Raw genomic sequence first — 24,398 nt, forward strand, 5'->3', positions numbered from 1 at the left:
TTAGCATACAAACACTCAGTATTAAGGGCTATTTTTAATATAAAAATGTTATAATTCAAGTGCTAAGTGGTGAAATGGCCCTTATAGCGTTCAACAGCATGACAGCGTTGTTGAAGTGATTCTTTGTCGCCATCTGCTGGTCGTTGCTCGCTCGCGAACCCGGTCATCACTTCTTATTAAGAGACAGAAGGGGGCGTGGCATATATTTAAACAACTCATCATAATCATTTGCCTCTGCAAACACGCAGCTGTCCTGTGCACTTATCGCCCCTGTATTCACTAAACGGCGACATTTCTGTTCCTGCATGCAACAAGCAAGTTCGGTGGTAGGAGAGCTGCTGGGCGTTTTAGTTGCCAATTTGTAGCGGAATGTTTGCAACATATTAAAAGAGTTGTGTTGGAGGCACGCGCGCGGCTAGCGGGAAAAACACCTTGCGCTTTCGAGTCGACATCTGGGAAGTGAAATTTAAGAGTAGTTTCAGGAAATCACAAAACATAATTAAAACAGGGGCTTCCAGGTAAGTGTGGGGTGGGGATTCTTGCAGGGTGCCACAGGTGCACAGTGTTATTATGAGTCATACCATATTTTGGGGTTGCTAACCTGGAAGGATGGTGATTTAATTTTAACCCGTTCAGAGTCACTTCAGTGACGTCACTTTTCTCTGGCGTGTTTGTCTTTAGGTGCACCCAAATAGCAAATGATTATTAGATTAGACGCTGGTAATTAGTATTTATTTATTTATTTATTTTTGCTCTAAATGTTATATAAAAACTAAATCAATAATAGCTAGACTGTTGAAATTGTAGGGGTAACATTAAAAAGACAAGTCATAATATCATTTTTTAAATTGCTTTTTTGTAGATCTATATTATATGGCAAAACTGCTAATGTGATTTCAGTTATTGTCCTAAACAATTTGTACCAAAATTGATTGTGTGTGTGATGGGCTATATAACCGTTTTATATGTTTACAGGTAATATTAAGCTTTAGCTTTATATGCTTCCAATATGCTTTATATGCTTATATATATATATATATATATATATATATATATATATATATATATATATATATATATATATATATATATATTAGCATTTAAAATCACTTAATTTGTTAAAATCAACCAGAACTATCTTTAATGTTGCTTCTTTTCAGAAATCATGTGTGTTGTAAGAAATTAGAAATAACTGTACACATGCTTATCTTTTTTATTATTCATATACACGTATATAAAGATTACATATTATAAATATAAATATTGGTATAAATGTATAGATGAATATTTTTGTGTCCTTGCATATAATCTGGGTGTGAATGTGTTGAAATGAGTTTTGATTGTGAGATGCTCACAGGTGTGATTTGGAGCGGGGATGGAGTGGCGTCAGCAGTCTGCAGTCAGCTGTGAGCTCGCGTTCCAGGAGGCACAAAGATGGCTCGAGGTAATGACATCATCATCTAATGTGCCGGCTGCAAGAGTGCAGGTCTTTTCACCCTCATATTCTGTTGAGAAGATTGCACTTGTTCTATGGGTGCCAGTGCTATTAATGTGTAAACAATTAGTCAATTTTACTTGACAGATATTATTGAAGCTTTACCCCTTCGTTTATATCACGCAAGCATTTTTTCAGAATGCAAAGAATGTGTGTGTGTGCTTTATTTCCTGAATGTTATTTAGGAGGTCCAATTAAATGGAAACTAGACAAGATAACATTCATCATGATGTTTTCAAAGCATCTTTAGATGGCCTCTACCTTTTGTGGTTGTCTTACTTATCAGTTCTGAACCATTTGCAAAGTAGCCAAGTGCCATCAGCTCCATAAAATCCAAGATACCATGTGTCTTCTTTTATTCAGCTATTGATTGTTTTGAATAATGATGTAATGCCTTGTTTGTTTTTCATCATGGTGGTTTTATTAGTTAGCAGCAAGACATTAGTTTGAGCAATAAAATGTGTACCGTGGTGCCCTTATAATAAAGTACCATCACAGGTAGCACAGAACAGTGATTGTATCAGATGCTTGATGGTAGAGTATTTATTTAAAAAGTATTGCTTTTATATGAAACTTCAAAGAAATAGAGTTTTTTCCAATTGTACATGCTTGGGGTGGGGAAACATATTTTAAATATTTGATTGAAGTCTTATGTTTACCAAGTATTTATTTGGTAAAAAATACATTAAAACAGTAATATTGTGAAATATTACAATTTAAAATAACTCTGTGTGTATATATATATATATATATATATATATATATATATATATATATATATATATATATATATGTGTGTGTGTGTATAAAAAATAATAATATAAAATATTCATGTGATGTCACAGCTGAGTTTGCAGCATCATTACTCCTGTCTTCAGTGTCACATGATCCTTTAAAAATCTGATTTGATGCTCAAGAAACATTTCTTATTGTTACAAATAATAAAGTTTTGCTGCTTAATTTTTATGGAAACGGTGATACGTTTTTCAGGATAGCTTTATGAATAGAATGTTCAAAGAGCTTTATTTATTTAAAATATATATATTTTTTGTAGAAATGTAAAAAGTCTTTACTGTCACTAGTAATCAATTGAATGTATCATTGCTAGATAAAAGTTGTAGTTACTTTAATAAAAATTCTTACTGACTAGTGAGACGAACTTTTGAATGGTAGTGTATGTCCAGAAAAAATGGTAGTAGATTGGTACTTTTTTGTTAGTGTTTAGCTTTGCATGGCGAATGTGTTCTTGTTTTCAACAGCCTGCATTGAAGTCTCACCTCTGAGATCTAACCACCATTTCCTGAAGATTTGTCGCTCCGCTCCTCTGCCATCTAGAATGCTGGCGCATTTTTATGCAGGCGTTTTGTTGCATGCGTTTGCAAATGTATAAACTTGGATAGAATAATGGAATTGTGAGTAGTTAGATGTCGCAGATTCTGCTTTGGCTCTCTCTGGTCTCCTTTGATGTAGACCTTACACAAGCAGCTATTGATGGAGTACATTCCATGTGCCCAAACACGCTGATGATCAGGATGCAGAATAGGGCAGGCACCAGGGCAAGCATGGATGCTTCAGTGCATCTCAATCTGATTCTGAACACAAAGGACCCCTGAACTGTTTGCAACATTTTGCGTGCCAAATGCCCACTCCACCACATTACTTGTACAGTCAGGAGCCTGCTTGCTTGGGCACCTCAGTCTCCAAACATGACACACTGTGTGGGAGGGTCTGAGGCCCTGTTTGAGTGCACTATTACTGTATGTGTGGATGGTAAGACCTATTTGAATGGAACAGATACAACATGAAATGAGAAAGTGTTGTTTTGGTTACAGAGCTGCCTAACTTTAAGGCAGCGATGGCATGGATTGACTGATGGAGGTTAGCAGTGGAGATATTGGTGTTTTATTTCTTCTTGTAAATCATATGACTCTTGTGGAATTTGCTCACAGTTTGTTTTGCTTGCTTAATGGCAGTAAAAGCAATTTGGTGTACTGTTGTATTGCATGTGATGAGTGAAGATCATTCTCTGGTTGGAATATATTTGGTTGGAGTAGAAATAGCATGGTGTGTTTTTGAGAGGGCCTGGGGTTTCCTGTCTGCGGACATTCACTCACGTATGTGTGTGTGTGTATATATATATATACATATACATATATATATATATATATCTCCTAATTAAAAAAATAAAATGTGTGTATATATACCTCTGAGAGTGGGGCAAAAAAAACCCTTTTGACCATTGTTAGATGTTAGTATATGTTAGTTTCTGCATGATGTGAGGTTCTTATTTTAATTTAAAATAAAATGCTATAGTAATTTTTTCTTTCTAATCGCGATTAATTCGATTCTTAGAATTTTAAATCGATTATTGACAGAAACAAATGATACATGATTCTAAAATCCATGTTTCAGCATCGATGCATATGCATCATCAGGATTTGTAATCCATGCTTCAAGAAAACGAGTGAATCGTTACACACCTTGTGTGTATGTATATGTGTTGTATGTCCTGTTTATAGTCGTCCTGATTTGTGCCTGTGATCTGTTTGGATAATTTCCTTAACAGGAAGTGACCAACAAGCGCTTTGGAAGCAAATCCTTTCGAGTGGCCTTGGAGGATGGAGTCCTTCTGTGCGAGTAAGTGCTTTTTCTATGATTTTTATTTCTTTGAACATAGCAATGGGTAATTTTGCAAAATTTATTTATTTATCTAAAATATGCAACTTCATACAGTTTTTGTTTTTTGTTTTCCATCTATTTTCAGTCTGATCAACAAACTGAAGCCAGGCATCATCAAACGACTTAACAGGCTGTCCACCCCTATTGCAGGCTTGGTGAGCACATTTTAAATGACATCAAAAATAGATTTATTAGTTTTTTTATAGAATTAAGATTTAGTCAACAATTTAGTCTCCAATGAAACGATTGTTTTTTTCATCAAACAATTCAGTAACTTGTCTAACATTGTGCATACAGTATGCCAAGACATTTTTCCCATGAGTACTGAGGACTCCATTTATAAATGCTGTATAACCTTCAGTTCCACCCTCTTTCTGTTCAACTTGTCCATCTCTTGTACTAGTCAATTCTCAGTGGAGCTTCATCCAAGCTTCACTACCTTGTAACATCTCGACTTTTTTTTTCTACTGGTTGCTTAATATTGGAGGATGACGTTTAACTTTTCGTTTACCCTAACTGCAATAGTCAATGCTGGTTTCTCTTCAGGATAACGTGAATGTGTTTCTCAAGGCTTGTGAGAAACTGGGGCTCAATGAAGCACAACTCTTCCATCCTGGAGACCTGCAAGATGTGTCCACGCGTGTGACTGTCAGGTGAGCAGAGAGAAGTGAAAGTACAAATTCTTATTTCTGGTTTGTTTGTTGCGTTTCATTGCAATGTAAGACCAGTAACTGTTATGAACTGAGATGGCTGGATTTGCTGCCTGTGCATTCTAATGTCTCTCTTGCATTATATTTCCGTAATTCAATTATCCTTAAAGATCTGATGCAAACCTATATGCATTTAAACTTTATTACGACCTTTGCGGTTTGTGTGAGTATAAAGAAAGAAGTCTTCCATGTGATTGCAGGAAGAGGGTTAATTTGAATAGTGTTTGCAGTCTGATTACATTTCCATACCAAATGGAAGGCTGGATGAGTCCTGTCACACATTATCTGTCCAACATCAAACTCAAACAATGATACCTGACCAACCAAGACCCATGTTTTAGTCAAGCTGCTTTATGAAAATGTATTTTGAATGATGACATTTAAATGGTGGCACAGTCAGACATGACGTTTTGACTTATGATCTGTCACTAATAAATGGTTAGTTCATCCAAAAATGGAATTGTCATTTATTCAATTAATGTCGTTTCAAAGACTTTAGTCACTTTAATTACAAATTAAGATATTTTTAATGAAACCTGATAGGTTTCTGTTCTTCCATTTGAAACTTAAAAGACCCCAAAAGGTCATAAAGGTATCGTAAAATGAGTTAGTCTTGTGAAGAGATAGATATGATTGTAAAGATTTAATTTAGTCTTTTATTTACATCTAAACAATGAGTGGCACACCGAACACATCACATTTTGTAAACACGCAAGCTTAAAAATGCATGTGTGAGTTTACTAAAAGTGATGCGCTTTATGAATGTGTGGTTTTATGTGAATACAAAATTTCGAAGATTAACTAAAGTCTTATGGATTTGGAATGACACACGAGGCTGAGTAAATGACATTTCATTTTTGGGTGATCTATCTCTTTAAGATAAGGGCTTGATAAAATAAACATGAAGCATAAACTGTACAGCCAACATGAGATGTTCATAGCTTATTTCACTTTTGATTAAATTGCGATTGAGCTTATTGAAATGTGAAAAATGGTCTTTGTATGACAGGTGGTTGAAGAGAAGGGGTTCAAAACCATTCCTTCTTTTTCTTGTCCTCTCTCTGCCATAGTGCTTCTCATCCATTTTGACTTGGATGCCTTCTATATGTGAGAAATATGGTTTTAGTTCACATCTTGATGGTATTTTTTCATAATTTGGATTTAGATTATTATAGATTAATTGATTTTAAATACTGTTAAGTCATGAGGCCCTGGCACCCAACTGCTCTACTATTTTTATTTGATCCCTATCAATACAAAAAGGTATTTTCAAGGTATTTCCAATAACTAATTTAGTTCCCAACTCTTGAGCTGTGTATTTCATCACACAACCTAACTATTTTTAGGTCCTTACCCTAGCCATGAACAATAAATCTTGTCGTCCACCCTGCTGAGAGCTTCATGTCCCCACTATTGGTCTTGTGGAGGGACGAGGGGCAAGAGAGGGTGGAGATGAGGCACGATGACCTCTAAATTTAGCCCCAAATGACTGTCCCTTCAAACCAAATGCTATGGTGAAGCTATAGTGGATCTGACTGCTATTTTTAACTTGCATGCTTTCTCGCGGTCATGTTGTTTTAGGGCTTACTGAAATAACAGAAACGCTTTCACTTAATAACCTCAGATCAAGTGCTGTTTCTTATAGCTCGTCTGACTTCTTTTTAAGATAACGTAACACTGTGTAATGAGCGTCGGGTGTTTAGGTGCATTCCTCTGCAAATGCCTGTTTGCTAGTCCATAGTGACAAACAGATGGCTCACATGTCCAGTGTCAGCACGCTGTAGGAACAAGCATGTTCCACTGTCAGATAGGTTACGGGTTCTTTTGAGCACTTGCTGATTGTCTTCATTGTACATAATGGTTATTGTAAATAAAAATTAGTGCACATGATTAGTGACTTACATTAAAGCTTATCTGGTATGTAGTTGAGGTCCATTTATAGCAGTGACTTAATTTTATTTGAGGGTATGGGGTGGATTTAGTTGCTGGTACTGTTAGTGTAAGCAGGAAGTGATCTGTGTGTCTACCAGTGAATGCTCATTGCATTTAACCTCCTTCTCTCCTCTGCTTAGACGTGAAGAGACGAGCAGGAGACTGAAAAACGTAAGTTATTTCTTTTTCTCCTGCTATTAAAAGCTTGGTATAAACCGCAAACTAAACGGTGAATCAAGTATCTATGCATGGCTTGTTTAATATGGACTGAACTTGCCCTTTGACTCTTTCGTTTGCATACCAAACAAGTTGATTTGTAATTTTATCTCATTACAGTCTTCTGCAGTATTGTCAATGCGGTATCATTTATAAGTGGATATTTAAAGCCATCTCATTACAGTCTTCTGCAGTATTGTCAATGCGGTATCATTTATAAGTGGATATTTAAAGCCACATGTACTGCTTTGCATGCACTATTTGGATTAGGGATTGCTGACTAACATTTTGAAATATGAAGTGTCTTCATTTGTTTAAGTTGATATTAATGGCAATAATGCATATAAGATATTGGAACTGGGGGTACCCATCTGCTCTGCATCTTTATTTAATTGGTAATCTTATGCGCAGACAGACATATTTCAAATGTTGAAAATGATCTTGTATTTGATTCCTAGTTCTAATGATCTTCCAACATGCTCTACAGAGCCCACTGTTGTCTTCATTGTCTTGTACGTGTGCTACATTCCTACCCTGTGTTTGTGTGTGTGTGTGTGCAAACGGACATTGGTTTTCTAGATGGGAACAGAAATGAAACTGGGACACAGAAGCCATTCATGCCACACGCAAGCATGCACAAGGCTTTGCTTTGGGCTCGTATCATGTTAAAACTTAAGTTGTGAAAACTGATATAAGCTATAAACTAATCTTTACATGTTAAAAAAAGTTAATCTTCATCTTTGTTTTAAAATAATATTTTGTCCTCATTTTTGTGTCCTCATTCTCTCTCTCTCACTCTCACTCTCACTCTCTCACGCACGCTTTCTACATACAGGTTTTGATCACTATATACTGGTTGGGGAGGAAGGCCCAGTCTGATCCGTTTTACACTGGACCACAGCTGAACCTAAAAGCCTTTGAAGGTTTGCTGGGCATAGCATTATCTAAGGTATTTCTGTTTCGTTTTTTGCATATTTAATTTTTAAATTCCCCTTTTTTCATTTTCTTTTAAAGGAAGTAAAGGAATGTAAGTTTGAGAGTTGTTGCTTGATATAAATTAAAACATGTACAGCACCCCTAAAGGAACTTGGTGGTGGGAAAAAAATGAGATGGGAGGAAAACATTTTTTCCAACGTGTTTGCGTTCTCTGAGAAACTTTGTTCGCGCAATGCGAACGCAAAAGTTTTTTGCGAGGGAACAAAGTATTTGCGTGTGAACGCAAAAGCATTGACTTATTATTTGTCCACCACCATGTCCCTTGAGGCGCTGTGTAGACATTGTCAATTTTATGTTATTGCATTCTATTTATTTTTGTTTTGTTTTCATTTTTAATTTATAAAATTATAAAATATTTATAAACTATTTTAATCTATTATTATTATTATTATTATTATTATTATGGCTGTGACCCGATTAACATTTTTAATGTAATAAATTACATGATGTGCTGAGTAATTACCACCAAAAGATAATTTAAAGTCATTATTGTGTAAAGGGCATCAAAAAATAGTTTTAGAAATACGTATTTTATTTGATCCAACCTAGAATTTATTAGACATAAACATTTTATATATATATTATACACACACCTATATACATATACACGCGCATATATATATATATATATATATATATATATATATACACACACACACACACCGACCAAAACAGTTTCGTTACCAACATTCTTAGAAATGCTATTACTTTTGTTCTGTAAAAGAAAAACAAAACTCAAGAGTAAATGTAAATGGACAGCATTTTCAGTTTAAGGTAAACTATCCCCAAAATATGTTTTTTTTATTAAGCAAACAATGCAATACAGATAAGTACATAAAGAAAACAACATTGAAAAACAGACAAATATATATGTTGAAAAGGGAAGTATCAGACAAATAAGCTTGTTGACGACAAACAAAAAAAGAATGCAAAATACGAGAGGAAATTAATGAGCAAACAAATAAACAAACATATAAACAACATAAAACAAAGCAATATGGATGAACATGCATATCTCTAATACACACACACACATACATGACACAGTGCATATCTCCCCATCCAGAATGTGTAGTATTGTAAAATAGTGAATGTATGATGTTATTGCTATCATTTATTATCTACTGTAAAAAAAAGAGTAAATAATAAATAAATAAATAAATAAAAATAAACATACAGAGAAGAAGAGATATAGATAGGGATAGAAGAGAAAGGTAGAAAAGAGAATATGGGAACTGGGGGGAGGGAGTTAAGGTGGCTATTGCCCGGATTAATCGACTTCCTGCTGTATTATGCACATTCCAGTGGAATGTGGACATGCACCTTACACTCCTAGATGTCTTGTAAGGGCTCACCAAATAACATTGGCCGGACCTTCCGGATCATTGGTACATGACCCGGTTGCGTCTCTGCCTGCGCTTGGAAATCACCGTTTTAAGAGATGTCTTGCAAGGGCCCACCAAAACACATTGGCCGGACCTTCTGGATCATCGGCGATTGACCCGGTCCAGTCTCTGCCTGTGCTTGGATATAAAACTTTTAAAAGTGACCATCAGTTGTAGTCGTAAGGTATGTGCTTTAAGCCAGGTATCATATATATTGTCCAGTCCCTTCTTGGTCTACAGACCAGTTGGCCATATGGTCCTGTCATGACCTTGTCGGGGGGAGGGGGGAAGGGAGGGAGGGGGTGAGAGTAGAGGGGGGACAGGAGACCAAGGAAGGGTGAGAAGGAGGAATAGGAGGAATAGAAAAAAACAACAACTCTAAATATGTAATTATGATAGTGGCATCACTAATGAGTTTATAGAAAAGAATGGAAGAAAAAAGATAACTGTACTTGTATGCTAGATATATGTGTGTTGTTCATACCTTTAAAGCTCTTCACACAAATCATATAGCAACAGTTAAAGGTAATTCAAAATAATTGCGGAATACATATTCCAGGTGTACTTTATTTATATATATATATATGTGTGTGTATATATATATATATATATTACATTACACCTACAAACATACACCTACATGTATACACCTTCATATAGTTATATATACCTAATAATAGAAATATTAATTATAAAATATCTCGGGCATATACGTACATGCCTTACACATACATAATATACTAACTAGTAAAATGCAAACAAATACATCAGATGTCTATAATCCTTTACATTTCATGATGTATTAATACAGGTTAAAAGTATATTAAGTATATACAGGGAACACTCTGTTTAGGGAATCTGTAATGGTGCCAAATATTTGTTTAGTTATTTTGTGTTTGAGGATAGCCGTCTGTTTTTCTTTGATAATAAATAGCTGTTGCCACTGTGTAATACTGATATTTTTTTTATTTTTCCAATTGATCAATTATTTTCTTGGCGATAACTAGAGACAGAAGTAAGGGTGATGCATGTTCCAGTGGAGGGTTTATTTGTAATGTGTCTCATAGAAGACATAATGACAGGTTTGCTGGGATATTACGTTTAAGGTAAACGGATAATTTTTCTGTAATTTCTTTTCAAAATTGGATAACTGGTGGGGGCAAGACCAGATAGCATGAAAGTAATCATCTTGTGTATTGAGATTGCAGTGTTCGAATTTGTTTGATTCGGATAATCCCGTACTAAACAGTTTATGTTGGGTTAAGTGTGTCCTGTGTATTCCTTTAAATTGGATTAGTTGTACGTTGGTATTTCTGCTTAAACTAAATGTATTTAAACAGACTTCTTTCCAGAAATTGACATCTGTGATTATGTTAAGGTCATTATTACACCCATTATTTAATAGGTATTGAATATGTTGTATCTGTATTTATCAATATACTGTATAATTCAATAAGAGGTGGAGTTTTAAGGAAGAAGGTTGCCAGTTAGCATCTTAGTTCTAATAGCATGATTAATTTATGTAATACAAATACTGATCTTTGCCTAAATTATATTTTTCTATTAATTTTGAAAAAAAATATGAAATTATTATCCAAGAACAGATGATGTAAATGTGTGATGCCAGCAATTTTTCATTAACAAGTGAAGATTTATTTATGGTAAAATCTGGGTTATGCCATATAGGAGAGAAGGAATGTGGTGTTATTGGATTATGAGTTATTTGATTACTTTTCCACCTTGCTAATAATGTTGTACGAATTGTCATGTTATATAAATTATAAACCTTAATAACATCAGTAATGTATGGTAGAACAGGCTGATTGTGAAAATATTTCATTATCCGACCTAAGTCTAACCATGGGTTATGGGTATGATTGCCGTTTATCGATTTGCAGAGATATTGTAATTGTGCAGCTTGATAATAATGATGAAAGTTGGGTGCTCCTAATCCTCCCATATCTTTGTTTTTCTGTAATGTGGTAATGCTTATTCTTGGTTTATTTTTCCAGTAGAATTTATTTATCTTGCTATTTAATGTGTCTAACCATTTCTTAGATTTTTTTTTCTTTTTTGAAGAAGTGATACTCTTAAAACATTAAAATTGCCAGTAGTTGGCAGACCATATCTAAACTAAATTGAGTCATTCATTCGATTCTTTCAAATGGCTGATTCATTCAGGATTGCAGTAAATGGGTGTGTTCGGCTTGAAGCAGCGCTGGGTGTATGACATCAGAGTAGAGAGCGATTCGAAAGCATACAGAGCCGTCTGATCTCGCTGTAATTTGATGTCATACACCAATCAGTCTGCGCAACGCTGCTTTAAGTAATGCACATCTAATGGCTCTCTTTATGAATGGGCCATTGAATCATTGGTTCACCCAATTGATTTGCTCAAAACTCTGATTCATTCTGAAAAAAATACCTCTGTGTCTTGCTTGGAGATGCACAAGCAAGGCTATATAGGTAATATTTTCACGCTAAATTGACAGCCCTAATTATACAACAGATTTATAAAATAAACAAGGATGTAAATTGTCAATTTGATTTGTATAGAGCTTAAAATGCCTTCTGTTTAATTAAAACATTTCACATAGTTTTTACAATTTCGACTCCAAGTGTTTGCATTGACTCAAATCCTATCAAGTGGTTATGCACTGTAACAAATCCATAAGTCAAATAAGCCCCCCTGTTGTCAGATTCATTACATTACACAAATAGTGAAATGTTACATTTGAGTCTCCTGCGTTTTGTGTTCTCACTAAGGACGTTATGCAGGTCCAGAACTCCCCATGCATTTTGGCCGCTGATATAATGATTCCCTCGGGCGTAAGTCTTGTGTTGTAATTATCAGAACACTGACTCACATATTGCTCAGTGTGTTGGTTATTTCTTCAGTCAGCGAAATGGAAACACTACTGTAAAAGTCCATTGGAGCTCAAGTCTATTCACTAAAACTCACTTATCAGCCTTTCCATCCATCACTGAAGTTTTCTGCTCTTTGTTCACCTTCTACCAGGCTCTGGAGGAGTCTGTGCAGTCCAAGTCGTGTGTGAGGGACAGTGGGTACGTGGAGGGCTGGTTCTCTGACAGGGAGGATCTGTTTAGTCTGAAACAGTCAGGCTACAGGAGGGAGGACTCAGTCGAGAGCCTGGACTCAGTGGAGTTTCGCACACTCATCAGAGCCGGCAGTGAAGGTAAGACTAGGCAGTATGCGTCGGTCTGTTAAAATAATCATCTTTTTTAAAAAAACAATTACAATTGTTTTTTTGAGAGAAACTTTGTGTATATGTCATTAATGAAATCTTTTTGGATATTTAATTATTACATTTGTGTAATGACCAGATTAAAAAGAGCACACTAGTACAATTAAAAAGGACATCACAGTGAGAACTTTGCAGAACTTGTCTGAATAACGTCATTCCGAATTAATCCAATCCCGTTTCAGGTTCTGAAAGTAAAGTTTATGCACTAGATTTAAAAACTAAATTAATAAACACTAGATTTATTTTAGCAAGGATGAATTCAATTGATTAAATGAAACAAATACTTTTACTTTTTTTTTTTTTAAGTTATTCTTTCTTAAACTTCCTATTCAAAGAATCCTGAAATAAAACTGAATAGTTTCCAGTAGCACAACTGCTTTCAACATTGATGCTCAAGAAACATTTCTCATCAAATCGGCTTATTGGAATGATTTCTGAAGGATCATGCGTCACTGAAGACTTGAGTAATGATGATCACAGGAATGCATTACATTTTAAAATGTATATTAAAATAGAAAAGTTAGTTTAGATGTTTAACTTTTACTGTTTTTCTTTTAATGTATTTTGATCAAATAAATGCAGACTTGGTAAACATAAGACCGATCGTATCAACCCACAACTTTTGAATGGTAGTGTAGGCACCCTAAACTTTGCGATCTAATTTAAAATGGTTGTTTGTGGTCATTACATCCATTTCAAACTAAATTTCTGTGCATTTGTAGTCCATCAGTCAAAAACGGGGAACATGTGAGAATTTCACTGGAACTAACTGCGATATCTAAAAAAAGTCAGACATGCCTTTTAGCAAATTTTCTCTCAAATTTAGTCTCTTCCACTGACCATTTCCTAAGATGTAGGTTAAATAAATAAACGTGAACATTCACATGACATTAATGTACACCATGACACTGAATTTGAGAGAGTAGTTGGAGTCAGAGGTTTACATGGCTAATATTTTCATACTTAACAAATTATTTAAGATCTACACAACCAGTTTTAATCTGATGGGAATTCCATTCAGATCGAGCTCATTTGGATTGATTGAGGTGTTTACATGAAGGCTTTTCAGTCCGACTGAGCAATCGATCCGATTATTAACAGATTATTAGGTTGCATGCAAATGTAGCCATAATTTCTTTATCTCAAATGAGCAAAATCCTCAAACATTTACTTTAGGGCATGATGGTCCATATAGTTGCTTAAATATTTCCAAATTTTATCACCAAAATCACAGTGTCTTGTTTACTTTGTGACTTCGATATTGCATCTCTCAAATACTTGGTAATGAAAGTTCAGTGCCTAGACCTTGTCCCTTCGCCCCATCCATTCACGTAAGTGTGACATTCCCAAACGTTCCACACCCATTTGGTAACACACAGAGCTGCTGCCAAATGAAGGCAGGCTTGTGCCCGAGAGACTGCATTACTGCATGGAAGGCTGTTTGGTGCTCTAGCGCTGTCATGATGATAATGTCAGTTGATCGCAATAGCCATGAAATTTCACAATGTATAATTTCACAATTGATACTAATATCAGTACCACATTTAACACACTTTTATTTTATTTTTTATATGAACACATTACATTAAGATGGTGGAATCATAGCCTGCAAGTATCTCTCAAATAAGTAAACCAAGAACAACAAAACAAGCAATAAACAAGCATTAGCCTACAAGTATCTCTCAAATAAGTAAACAAAGAACAACAAACAAGCAATAAACAAGCATTAGTAAACATTTGGAAAGTTAAAGACTTAAAAGTTCAAATTTAAAGTTATCTGAGGTCCACTTATAATGTAATATTTCTATATTAAAAGCAGTCATTAATGGCCATTATTTCTACCCTGATTTTGACCATCTGGTTTGAACACAAGCTGCATTTCCATTTACCCTTCAAGTTGCGCAAATGTAAATTGCGAATTGAAACTACGCCCAATGGAATCCTTTTTCTTTTTTGCCCTGGTTTTCACCCAGGTTGCTTTAGTGACGCAGAAGCTGAACATTGCTTCAGGATGGCGGAAGGCAGTAAAAGTGATGCCCCCATCAGAGAAAGGGTGCATGTCCCATCTGCCCTGAGAAGGAAAAGACAGGAATACCAGCAGGGAGACCGGAGTTATGCAGGCCACCTCACCAGGTATGATACTCTGTTCTGGTTTACTTTCGCTTCAGAAACTGACTCCGCATTGAAATGTTGGATGATAAACTTTGCTAAGCTTATAACAGATATTCAGCAGGGTGTCAGTGGGGTCTTAAGTTTAATAAATGTTCTAAATTCACTTATCTAAATTTCCAAAAAAGGCTCTAATGAATCTTAAATATCTTGCATAATTTGACAATTAAAAATTTTTTTGTTGCTAATATGTAAAAAGTTAAATACATTCCTATCATTTTTAATTTAATAATCAGGACATTGAATATAATTTTAATTTTATAATTTTCTTTTTTTATTATTAATCACAAAATTGTTTGGGTCTTGATCAGAGTTGGGTATTGTATTCTAATTACTTTTCGTGATAATGCAGTCATGTAACTCATTACATTTAAAATGTATGCAATTTGATTACAGTTACGGATGTCAATAAAATTAAGTTACTTGCGTTACAAATGTATTAAGAAAAAATATTTAGTAAAATGCATTTCTAATCACGTTTGGCCGGCTGCGTCAGTTAATGAGCATGCGCTTTAATGAATTACCGGAGAACGCGCTTCATGAGGCACACGCACGCAAAGTCTCTCGCTCACTCCCTCTCCGCCATGCGCGCACTACACGGTTTGGAGCACAGTCTCTTCTTTCTCGCATGCGCGATCTTGCTCGCTCGCTCTAGATTCCGGGAGATTTTGACTAATTTGCGGGCATTAGGGAGCCTCTATCAATATGCGGGAGACTCCCGGAACTTCCGGGAGACTTGGGATGTCTGCAATATTAAATTTCGTAAAGAACTGAGTTTCACTGTGTAGTGTATTCTTGTAGTTTTAATAGGGTTTCAAGTTACTTGAAAGTATTCGGATTACTTTTTACATGCAGTAATCAGTAATGTAATCAAATTACAATTTTAGTATTTTTACAATTTAAATTAGTAATTTGTAGTGGATTACTTTTTTTTTAGTAACTTACCCAACACTGGTCTTGACTTCAATTTTCAACAATGCTTACTGCACCTTAAAATGGCCTGAATTTCACATTTCTTTCCATTAAACATGTATATACTTTTGCTATAATAATTAAAAAATTGTGCATATAAAATTATTTTCTTCAGTTAATTGTAAAAGGTTTTGACTAGCACACCTTTTCTCCATGTAATTTGAGGTGGTTTTCTTAGTCTCCCCACCTCATGTAGCGAAAGTGGGCGGGTCTTAGGCCACAACCTCCCACCTGCTTCTGCCTTCCTCCATTGGGCAAGCAGTTACCAGAGTGACAGTGACTCTGACACGGACCACCCTGAACCAGACCTTGTGCAGGATGACCTAGCGAGTCGCAGATTTCGCTCTGTAACCTCTATGGCCCCCGTGAACTTTGCAATCCCTTCAAAGCCCTCGGGCCCCAGGGTGGCCACTATGGTGACCCCAAGTGCTAGGAAGTCATGGCTCACCTTTTCAGATGCCTCACGGCTAGCTGCAGTGCCACCACACAAATCAAACCAGAGGTCAGAGTATAGAGAGTGTTTCGTATATACAGTGTGTCTGCAGTGGTGCCCTAATATTTGTGCTTCTGTACATCCAACTGGTCCTAACCACTTTGTTTTGCTCATGAAAAGCAATTATGTCTTGATTGCGAATAAATAGGCTTATTAATTTAGAAGATGTGCTTAGTTTTTCCTAAACTCACATTCAACTCTGATGGAGCTTGTTTGGAAGCATTATTGCTTTGCCTGATCCTTCGATTTCAAGAATCATGTTGGCATTGTGTGGGTCTTCACCAATTAGCTGATCATTCATCTCATTACAAGTACTAATTGTGGTTTGATGTTGCTGTGCATTCCACTAACTAGCACTAAGAGCAAAAGAGCGCTTAACAGTTCTGAGGCCTGTTGCATGAAGCTGGTTTCAGTTCCTACAAAAGTAAGTTTGAGATTAGTTTGTGTAAACTCTGGTTTTTCGGGATAAAGAAGGTGGATTGGTTTTTAGAGGTGTTCATCGACATTATAACTTGTTACATGGCTAACCTGTTCCTGAGGGTTTAGAGATCACAAACCAAACCTGGACCAATCAGCTGCAGCAAAGCGACATATAGTATCAGATGCATTAAAGCCACTCCCACTGTATCTTTAGCTCCAAATTAAAGCAGTTCATTGGGAAAAAAAAAGTTAAGACAAAATTGCCCGTTTTGTGCCTCAAATAATTTGTTATATATTATTATACATTTTATGTTATATTAATTATAATTCACACTGTCATATAATTATTATTTGAATTGATAATTAATAATAAAATGTGCCAAAAAATATATATTGAGCTCTTTGTGAACATATATAAATTATTTAACACTAGAACTGCCAGGGGTCGTTGTATACCTAACCTCCAGCAGGTAAAATTTGTCTATGCACATGACTACTGTTTTGATATGGCTAAAAAACGTATTATGCCACGGTCTTCACAAAGTAATTTTTTAGTCATCAACTATGTTTTTGTCCTGTTGATTTATGTTCAAGTCTATTTTAAGCAGGAAACACTGCAGGCTGATTTAGCCTATATTCAGCAATTCATGACGATGAGAATTAGAAGGAAATAAATACATATTAGGATGGTGTAATGTTATAATAAAATGTAATTGATCACATATTAAGATAACCCATGTTATTTAAATTACTAAAATACCCTAAATAGACAATAATGTGCAATAATAATGCACTGCATGGGGATGTATGATGCAACGACAAATTCAAGCGCAGTTTCACCTTTATTAATTTGCCTTCATTAATTTGACTTATATCATTTATAATTTGAATGAGAACACCAATAAACTTAGGGTAATCGTAAAAATTGTTTTATTCATTACATCATAGATCAGATTTTTTTTTTTCAGGAAATGGGCAGACTTGAATAAATGGCAACATTGTAACGAATACACAATACAAATTGCAAAAAAAAAAGTACAAATAATTTGAGCATTTGAGTAGGTTCATTTGAACGTGCTTTGTGTGACTGTCTGAGCAATGTGTAGGCTTACTGTAAACAGAGCACAAAATAAAGGCATTATGTAAATTTGACCTGCTGGCGGTTTTAGGTATAAATGCCCGGTTTTTAATCTAACTTTTACCAAAGGGTGTTATTTACACCAATGACTGGTAGATTTGGATATTTTATTTCAAAACTGTTATGAACATTTGAAAAATAGCCATGGGTAAATTTTATCCCGTGGCGGTTCTAGTGTTAAATTCAGTTGATTCACTTGCATTGATGGTTAGATATTTTCTTTCAGCAGCCTTCTCATATTTTTACTTCAGCAGTGTTTATTCTTGCCTTGAAAATGCGTTTAAATTCATTATATATTTTTTTATAGCAATCTCTTAATCTTCAGCAGAGAAGTGAATTGCGTGACTCTCTCCCGGGAAGTGAGTCAAACTTGATGCTCTCCATGTTCCATGTGATTGGCTGTTCGCTACACATGACACACTTTCAGGTGCACACGCTCCAGAGTATATCACAGACTCTAGATCAAACCGGAGTTGACAGAGAATGTTTATACGGAGTGCTGTGAGCCAACTGAACCTGATCTAAACCAGGTTTGATGTGCATGGGTTTTTCAAATCCAATCCTTCAGAAACTCAGGTTGTTCAGCTAGCTTCATGCAACATGCCACTGCATGTGTGTCCATGCATGTGCTTCTTGGAGACATTTTCGCTCATCTCATATGGATGGCTCTTTCTTGGGAAGCAGTGCGCCCTCCATTCCTTCAGAAAATGGATCCCCAGAATGTGAATCTGCTACTTTGGAGGAAGAGTTTCTTCAGCGATCCCTGAACAATGGCATGAGTGACTCCGATGAGGACAGAGGTTGTGCCGATCCAGTGCTGGACGATCTTTACACCCGTCGGGTGCTCATCTCCGAGCATCAGACCTCCATCAATGCTGATTCAGACAGGTTCCTGCCCAAATATTGGACCCCTGAGGAAGCTCTACATGTGAAAAAGATCAGGCTAGGGTCTCAGCGCAGGCCATGGTATAAGAAGATGCAGGGTTTCAGGTTTGTCTTATAATAGAGAGAAAGATGCTTTTTTTTTTATAGAGCTTTATAGTACAGTTGGAAATCTGGAAAAGAATACCAATTGATTTTTTTAAATTATTTTTTTACAGATCAAAATTAAACTCATTTTAGATGTATTCTAGGTAGTGCCTGAAACTAAATCTATAAAATATTACAATTGCTGTTCAAAACAAAATTTGATAATATATGCTTGTTTTTCAAATAATGTTTTCTTCACAATTCCCATGTCTCAACCCTTATAGAGTTACTGTTTTAAGTTAGCAACCCTTGTTTTTCTATTTTTTTTCAGTAGATATTGGTTAAAAAGTACATAACAGCTGCTTACTTTTATGAAAATTATTGCTGACTGTTATGGATTAGATTTTATTTTTTTATTTTTCGAAAATTGACCATACATTTTTGTCTTAATTTGCAACACTTGTTATATAATAATATTACTAATACACTTTAAATTCACCCCATAACGAAATAAACGCGCGCGTATGACGACCTTTTACTTATGTGACGATCCTATGGTATTTATTTTTGTTGTACTTAAAATGTCCCTGTCTTTTCCCTTTTTCTTTTTCCTCTGCTTTTGCTTTCTCCTTTTTTCTCTCTCTCTTTCTCTTCTCTCTCTCTCTGTCTCTCCTTTCTGTAGCCGAAAGATGTCTGGTTCCTCTGAGGATGACACTGATTTTGACATCACTCCTTGGCTAGCTGCTCCTGCTCCAAACTTTTTTCATGATCCCAAATCCCCCCACACCTTTTGAGCCATTCTTCCGCTTCTATTTTCTTGTGCAGGAGTGCATTGGATAATTAACTCAAGCATATATATTTGGAGAAGGATATTGTAATACTAATTAAATGCAGATAATGTTTGTATTAAAATGTACTTCGTAAAAAATCTGTGTAATATTGAAAGCTTTGCTTCATTTTGTTAAAACATTTGTTTGCAATATTGATGTAGCTAAGTTTTAGCAAGTGCAAGCATGTTTGCATCTCAACTTTGCTTCCTTTTTAATGAAGCTTGATTTTAAGTCTAATATAGCAGTTCTGGCCATCTTGAGACTGTAGCAAGTTGTAGCTAATTTGGCAACATCCATTAAATATTGAATCGTAATTTCAGTGTTAGACTAATTTATTTATAGGTGTGAGATGACTTAGCCCAAGCATGGATAAAGAGTAGTCAATCTAGCACATTTATATAGAATAATTATGCCAAAGAATACAAGCACATATGCTGTATGAACAGTCCCTAAGACTGCATTTGTGCAGTAGCTCCTATAAGACCCAATTGAAATGAAACTTAGAGCACCATGAAACAGTTAGTGATTATTTTGCTGTGATTTACATTTTAAATGTAGGGTAGGCAATTTTCAGAGCGGCTAGTAATGGCAAGATCGTTTTAAAAGCATGAGATTCCACCCTCCCTTCAGAGTGTCTCCAAAGCTACATTTCATTCAAAACGCATGATGCATGACACAGCAGAGTCTGCAAAGTGTCATGACACCAGAGATAGTGTTAAACTACTTCATGTCTCAAAGCACATAACATAAGCAACAGAGAGCACTCACCTGTACCACCTGACTGCTGCAGATTAATTTCGGCATTGATGGTTGCCATTGAAATGCATAAATTCGAGTAATTAACCGCTCAGAGTATAACGTCACAGGTTTCCATCTCTTCCAAATTACAGTAGTCATGGCGTGAACCCAATAAGCTCGTTTTGGTTCAGGAGGAACTGTAAAAGGTGGTTGCAGTTCCAGTTGCGGTGCTCCGTGACTGAGATCTGTCTAACTCTGCATAGCATGAAACGCGCTGATGACGTGTGATGTCTAAACAAGCACGGTGTGCAGAGGTATGGAAATGCATGCTTTGACAGGCAGGTAGGACATCCTATCAATGCATTCGGACCGAATGCAGTGATTGGAGGAACATGTTATGGTCCTGTGCCTTTCACAGATGATATATGTATACATATAAATATATTTAGACTGCTTAACTTAGTGATTTCTATCAGGATGTGAAAAGACCTTCAACTAACCTAACAAAATAGGTTTCTGGAACAAATCGCCTACCCTGCCTTTAAATCAAGGGCTTTATATGAAAAATCTCTAATAACACGTCTGTGGCCGTTCCTTGCACGTTCCTTGTAATTCCTCCTGAATTAGGCTTACAGAATTCAGTAAAAAATATTTACTGTTGTCGGGGTTATGTAACATTCTGTTAATGCAGTCATGACAACTGGAAATTGCTTTTTTATACACTTTTCATACACACTTTTTTCTTTGACTTTCTGATATGCTAGTGTCTGAAGTCAAGCAACTTGCACTAAAATGTCAAATCAACTTTTGTGGGCCAATTAAAAAAAAAACAGCTCAGTAACGTGTCATTCGTTTATTTTTTAAACTTACCTCTGAGACTCTTATTTGCATCCACTTTTGTATAGTATGTACTTTACTTTTAATGGAATAGTTCACTCTAAAATGAACATTTGATAGCCTGTCTTCATTCATTGTAATTGCATGGAAAACAGCAACTGGTACCATTGTCAACTTCTTTTCCTTTGGTCTTACACAAAAGACCAAAGTTTCATCTAGTCCTAGGTTTTTTGAACAACATGTGGGTGGGTAAATAACTTAAAAATAATAGTTAACCCACAAATTAATTTATCTTCCGTGGCCAGAAAAAAAAAAAATCTATATCCATCTGTGGAATTTACAATCAAATATTTCCATGATTTCCCAGATTTCCCATCAGACGCTCTCGGTACACTGGGTGAGTTCAGCACTTTTAATGTTGCTTCAGTGGTGGTGTCATCTTGTGCTAGCAAACGCCGGATATCTTTTGCATTTGTGTTTTTATTTTGCAGCCTGCTTTTTTTCTGTTTAAATGTGTGGTTTTTAAAATAAATGACTTGTCCTTCAAATTATTTGATCATTACAAAACATTTTAGAAAGAGCTGCATGCTATAGCAGTGCCGTGTGTGTGTGTCTCTGCAATACTGTACATAAGCTTATTTTTGTTTTATGGTGTCAGCTTTAATGTATACGCTTGTTATATATTGCATCATATTGCTCTTTATGTACTTAATGCTGCTAATGGCATTATGGCAGTCTTTTAGGTTTGAATGGAAACACAGTACTGTAGCAGGTCTTATTTAACCTCTAGATGTCAGTATAACCCAGTTGTACTTCTGCAAAATCCAACATTGCAACCTTTTGGTATTTTGAATGGAGATTAGCATTTAAATGACCATATCCATCTCGACTCAACAGAAGCAAATCCATGGGTGACATCCCATTGGAGCCTATACCCCAGGAATCTGACAACTGCTCCAGCTTTGACCCACTGGGGTCACGCCATGTTCACCAGAGGTCTGTTGGAGAGCTGACCCTTGAACCCTCAGCCATACAGAGAGTTCAACAAGAGCAGTTACAGAACATGAGGGCCAGAATGAAGGAAAGTGAGGCCAAGTGGCACGAAGTGAGTGATGCTTAACTATTTGAGTCACACATTCTGTCACATTTGGGGAACTACTGAACACCGATTATAATAGCCAAAAATGTTTAAAGTCCCCCTGTGGTGAAAATCAAGCTTTTAATGTTTGTCTGTGGTGTTTTTAATATGCTTTAAGACAAACCATTTGCAAATTCATAGTCAACACCATTGCGGAGTATTTTCTCTTTAAAACTGCAGTGGACCAAAAATGTGGTTTGATACCATGTGTGTTTCAGACGTTACAAACTACCTTGTGACCAATCACGTGTGATCGTCAATGAGTGGATCACTGAGCTGGTGTGAGTGGAGGCGGGGCTAATTTGAATATTCATAGTACCGCGTTTCCATTTTACTCGTTTAGTAGACTCTTTTATCCAAAGTGACTTACAAATGAGGAGAGCAATAGATGCCATCAAAGTAACAATAGGTTAGCAATATGCAAGTGCTGTGACCAGTCCCAGTTAATTTAGCATAGTACACGTAGCAAGGCTTTTTAAAAAAATGTTTTAAAAAGTGCTAGTGTTGATGGATCTATTGTTGCCGAAAAAAGATGCACCTTCAGCAGTTTCTTCAAAATGGCTAAAGACTCAGCAGCTTGGGTTGAGGAAGGCAGGTAATTCCAGCAGGGAACAGTCCAGGTAAAGGGCTGTGAAAGTGATTTTGTGACTCTTTTTTTGATGGGACCACGAGGAGTTTAGGTAAAAGGGAGCAGAGCCAGGGGTTGCTGTATGCAAACATCAGTGCCTTGAATTTGATGCGAGTGGAGTGCAAGTTTTTGAGTAGAGGTGTGTCCTCATCGACTCGTTAAAGACCACTCTAGCTGCAGCATTCTGGATCAGTTGCAGAGGTTTGACAGTGCAAGCTGGAAGACCAGCCAGGAGAGCATTACAATAGTCCAGTCTGGATAGAACAAGAGCTTGGACAAGGAGTTGTGTAGCATGCTCTGATAGGAAGGGCCTGATCTTCCTAATGTTATATAAGGCAAATCTGCAGGACCGGGTAGATCTAGCAATGTGCTCTGTGAAGTTTAACTGATCATCAATTACAACTCCAAGGTTCCTGACTGAGCTGGATGGAGTCATGGATGACGAGCCTAGCTGAATGGAGAAGTTTGTGGTGTGGTGGTCCCATCTAACCCAACACAAGCAGGTCTGTCTTCGTAAGGTTGAGTTGAAGTTGGTGGTCCTTCATCCAGTAAGAAATGTCCAGAAACGGCATGAGATGTGAGCAGCTACCATATACTAAATGAGGCAAGGGTGTAGAGTAACATTCAAGGTATTTTAAGGCATGAATATTTTTTTCTCTCAAGGAAAAAACTTTTAAATGTCATTTTGGTGATCAAAGATGAGTTTTAAAGGATACAATTGACTACAGGAAGACTTTAAAGGAATAGTTTGCCTAAAAATTACAATTCTGTCATTTATTCGCACTGATATTGTACTTATCGCACTAACTTCTGTGACTGACTGACTTCTGCTGAACACAAAGGATAATTTGAAGAATCTTGTTTACCAAACAATTTTGGTTTCTATTTACTTTCAAGACATATTATTCTGTGGAAATAAAATATATTTTGAAAAAGTGTCTCACAGGTTTGAAACAACATGATTGTGAGTAATTAAGCATTACAGTTTAAAGTTGAAGTGTTTGAAATTCTGTCAAAAGGATAGAGACATTAGCAGCAACCTTATATAATTGCAAATTGAATGACTGTTTTAAACAACCGTCTGCTATTTTTCAAAACAAATAGTCCCTTTACAAACTTATGCTGGCCATTAACTTAAAAACTTTCTGTGTTGTTCCATAAAATATTGCTTAAGCATCTTTTTTAAGTTTTCTCCATGATGTTGCTTCTGGATTGGCACTGTGGGGGGCCTCAGCGAGCCAAATAATAGCAGACATGTTTTCGACTGGCCTTGGAGAAAACTCTTACCCGTCTTCAATCATTCACACATCACACTGATGTTATTGTCTGACGGTTGTTGTTTTTTATTCACCATATTTTCTCATTTATCACTCAATTTTCACCTCTG

General features: G+C 36.0%; 1 protein-coding gene across 27 annotated transcripts in view; it reads left to right on the plus strand.

Annotated features, from left to right (window-relative positions):
• Positions 1 to 222: 222 nt before the first annotated feature.
• The window catches only part of lmo7b (LIM domain 7b), a 51,136-nt gene continuing 26,960 nt past the window's right edge, over positions 223 to 24,398 (plus strand). For 9 of the 27 annotated variants that reach the window (XM_077246751.1, XM_077246755.1, XM_077246753.1 and 6 more), the window contains exons 1-11: positions 225 to 518; positions 1,358 to 1,444; positions 4,062 to 4,132; positions 4,260 to 4,329; positions 4,721 to 4,827; positions 6,957 to 6,987; positions 7,868 to 7,981; positions 12,433 to 12,610; positions 14,653 to 14,812; positions 21,613 to 21,642; positions 22,143 to 22,350. In XM_077246751.1, coding sequence (XP_077102866.1) covers positions 1,376 to 1,444; positions 4,062 to 4,132; positions 4,260 to 4,329; positions 4,721 to 4,827; positions 6,957 to 6,987; positions 7,868 to 7,981; positions 12,433 to 12,610; positions 14,653 to 14,812; positions 21,613 to 21,642; positions 22,143 to 22,350 — 1,038 coding nt within the window. In that variant the 5' untranslated portion in view covers positions 225 to 518; positions 1,358 to 1,375. Of the gene's footprint in view, positions 519 to 1,357; positions 1,445 to 4,061; positions 4,133 to 4,259; positions 4,330 to 4,720; positions 4,828 to 6,956; positions 6,988 to 7,867; positions 7,982 to 12,432; positions 12,611 to 14,652; positions 14,813 to 16,016; positions 16,323 to 18,555; positions 18,862 to 21,612; positions 21,643 to 22,142; positions 22,351 to 24,398 lie in introns of all 27 variants that reach the window. The other 18 variants (XM_077246758.1, XM_077246760.1, XM_077246774.1 and 15 more) reach the window with 8 other exon arrangements.

Source organism: Siphateles boraxobius, unplaced genomic scaffold, assembly GCF_051911475.1.
Source record: "Siphateles boraxobius isolate OS27281-9 unplaced genomic scaffold, OSU_SipBor_1 29, whole genome shotgun sequence".
In the NCBI taxonomy this organism is placed as follows: domain Eukaryota; kingdom Metazoa; phylum Chordata; class Actinopteri; order Cypriniformes; family Leuciscidae; genus Siphateles; species Siphateles boraxobius.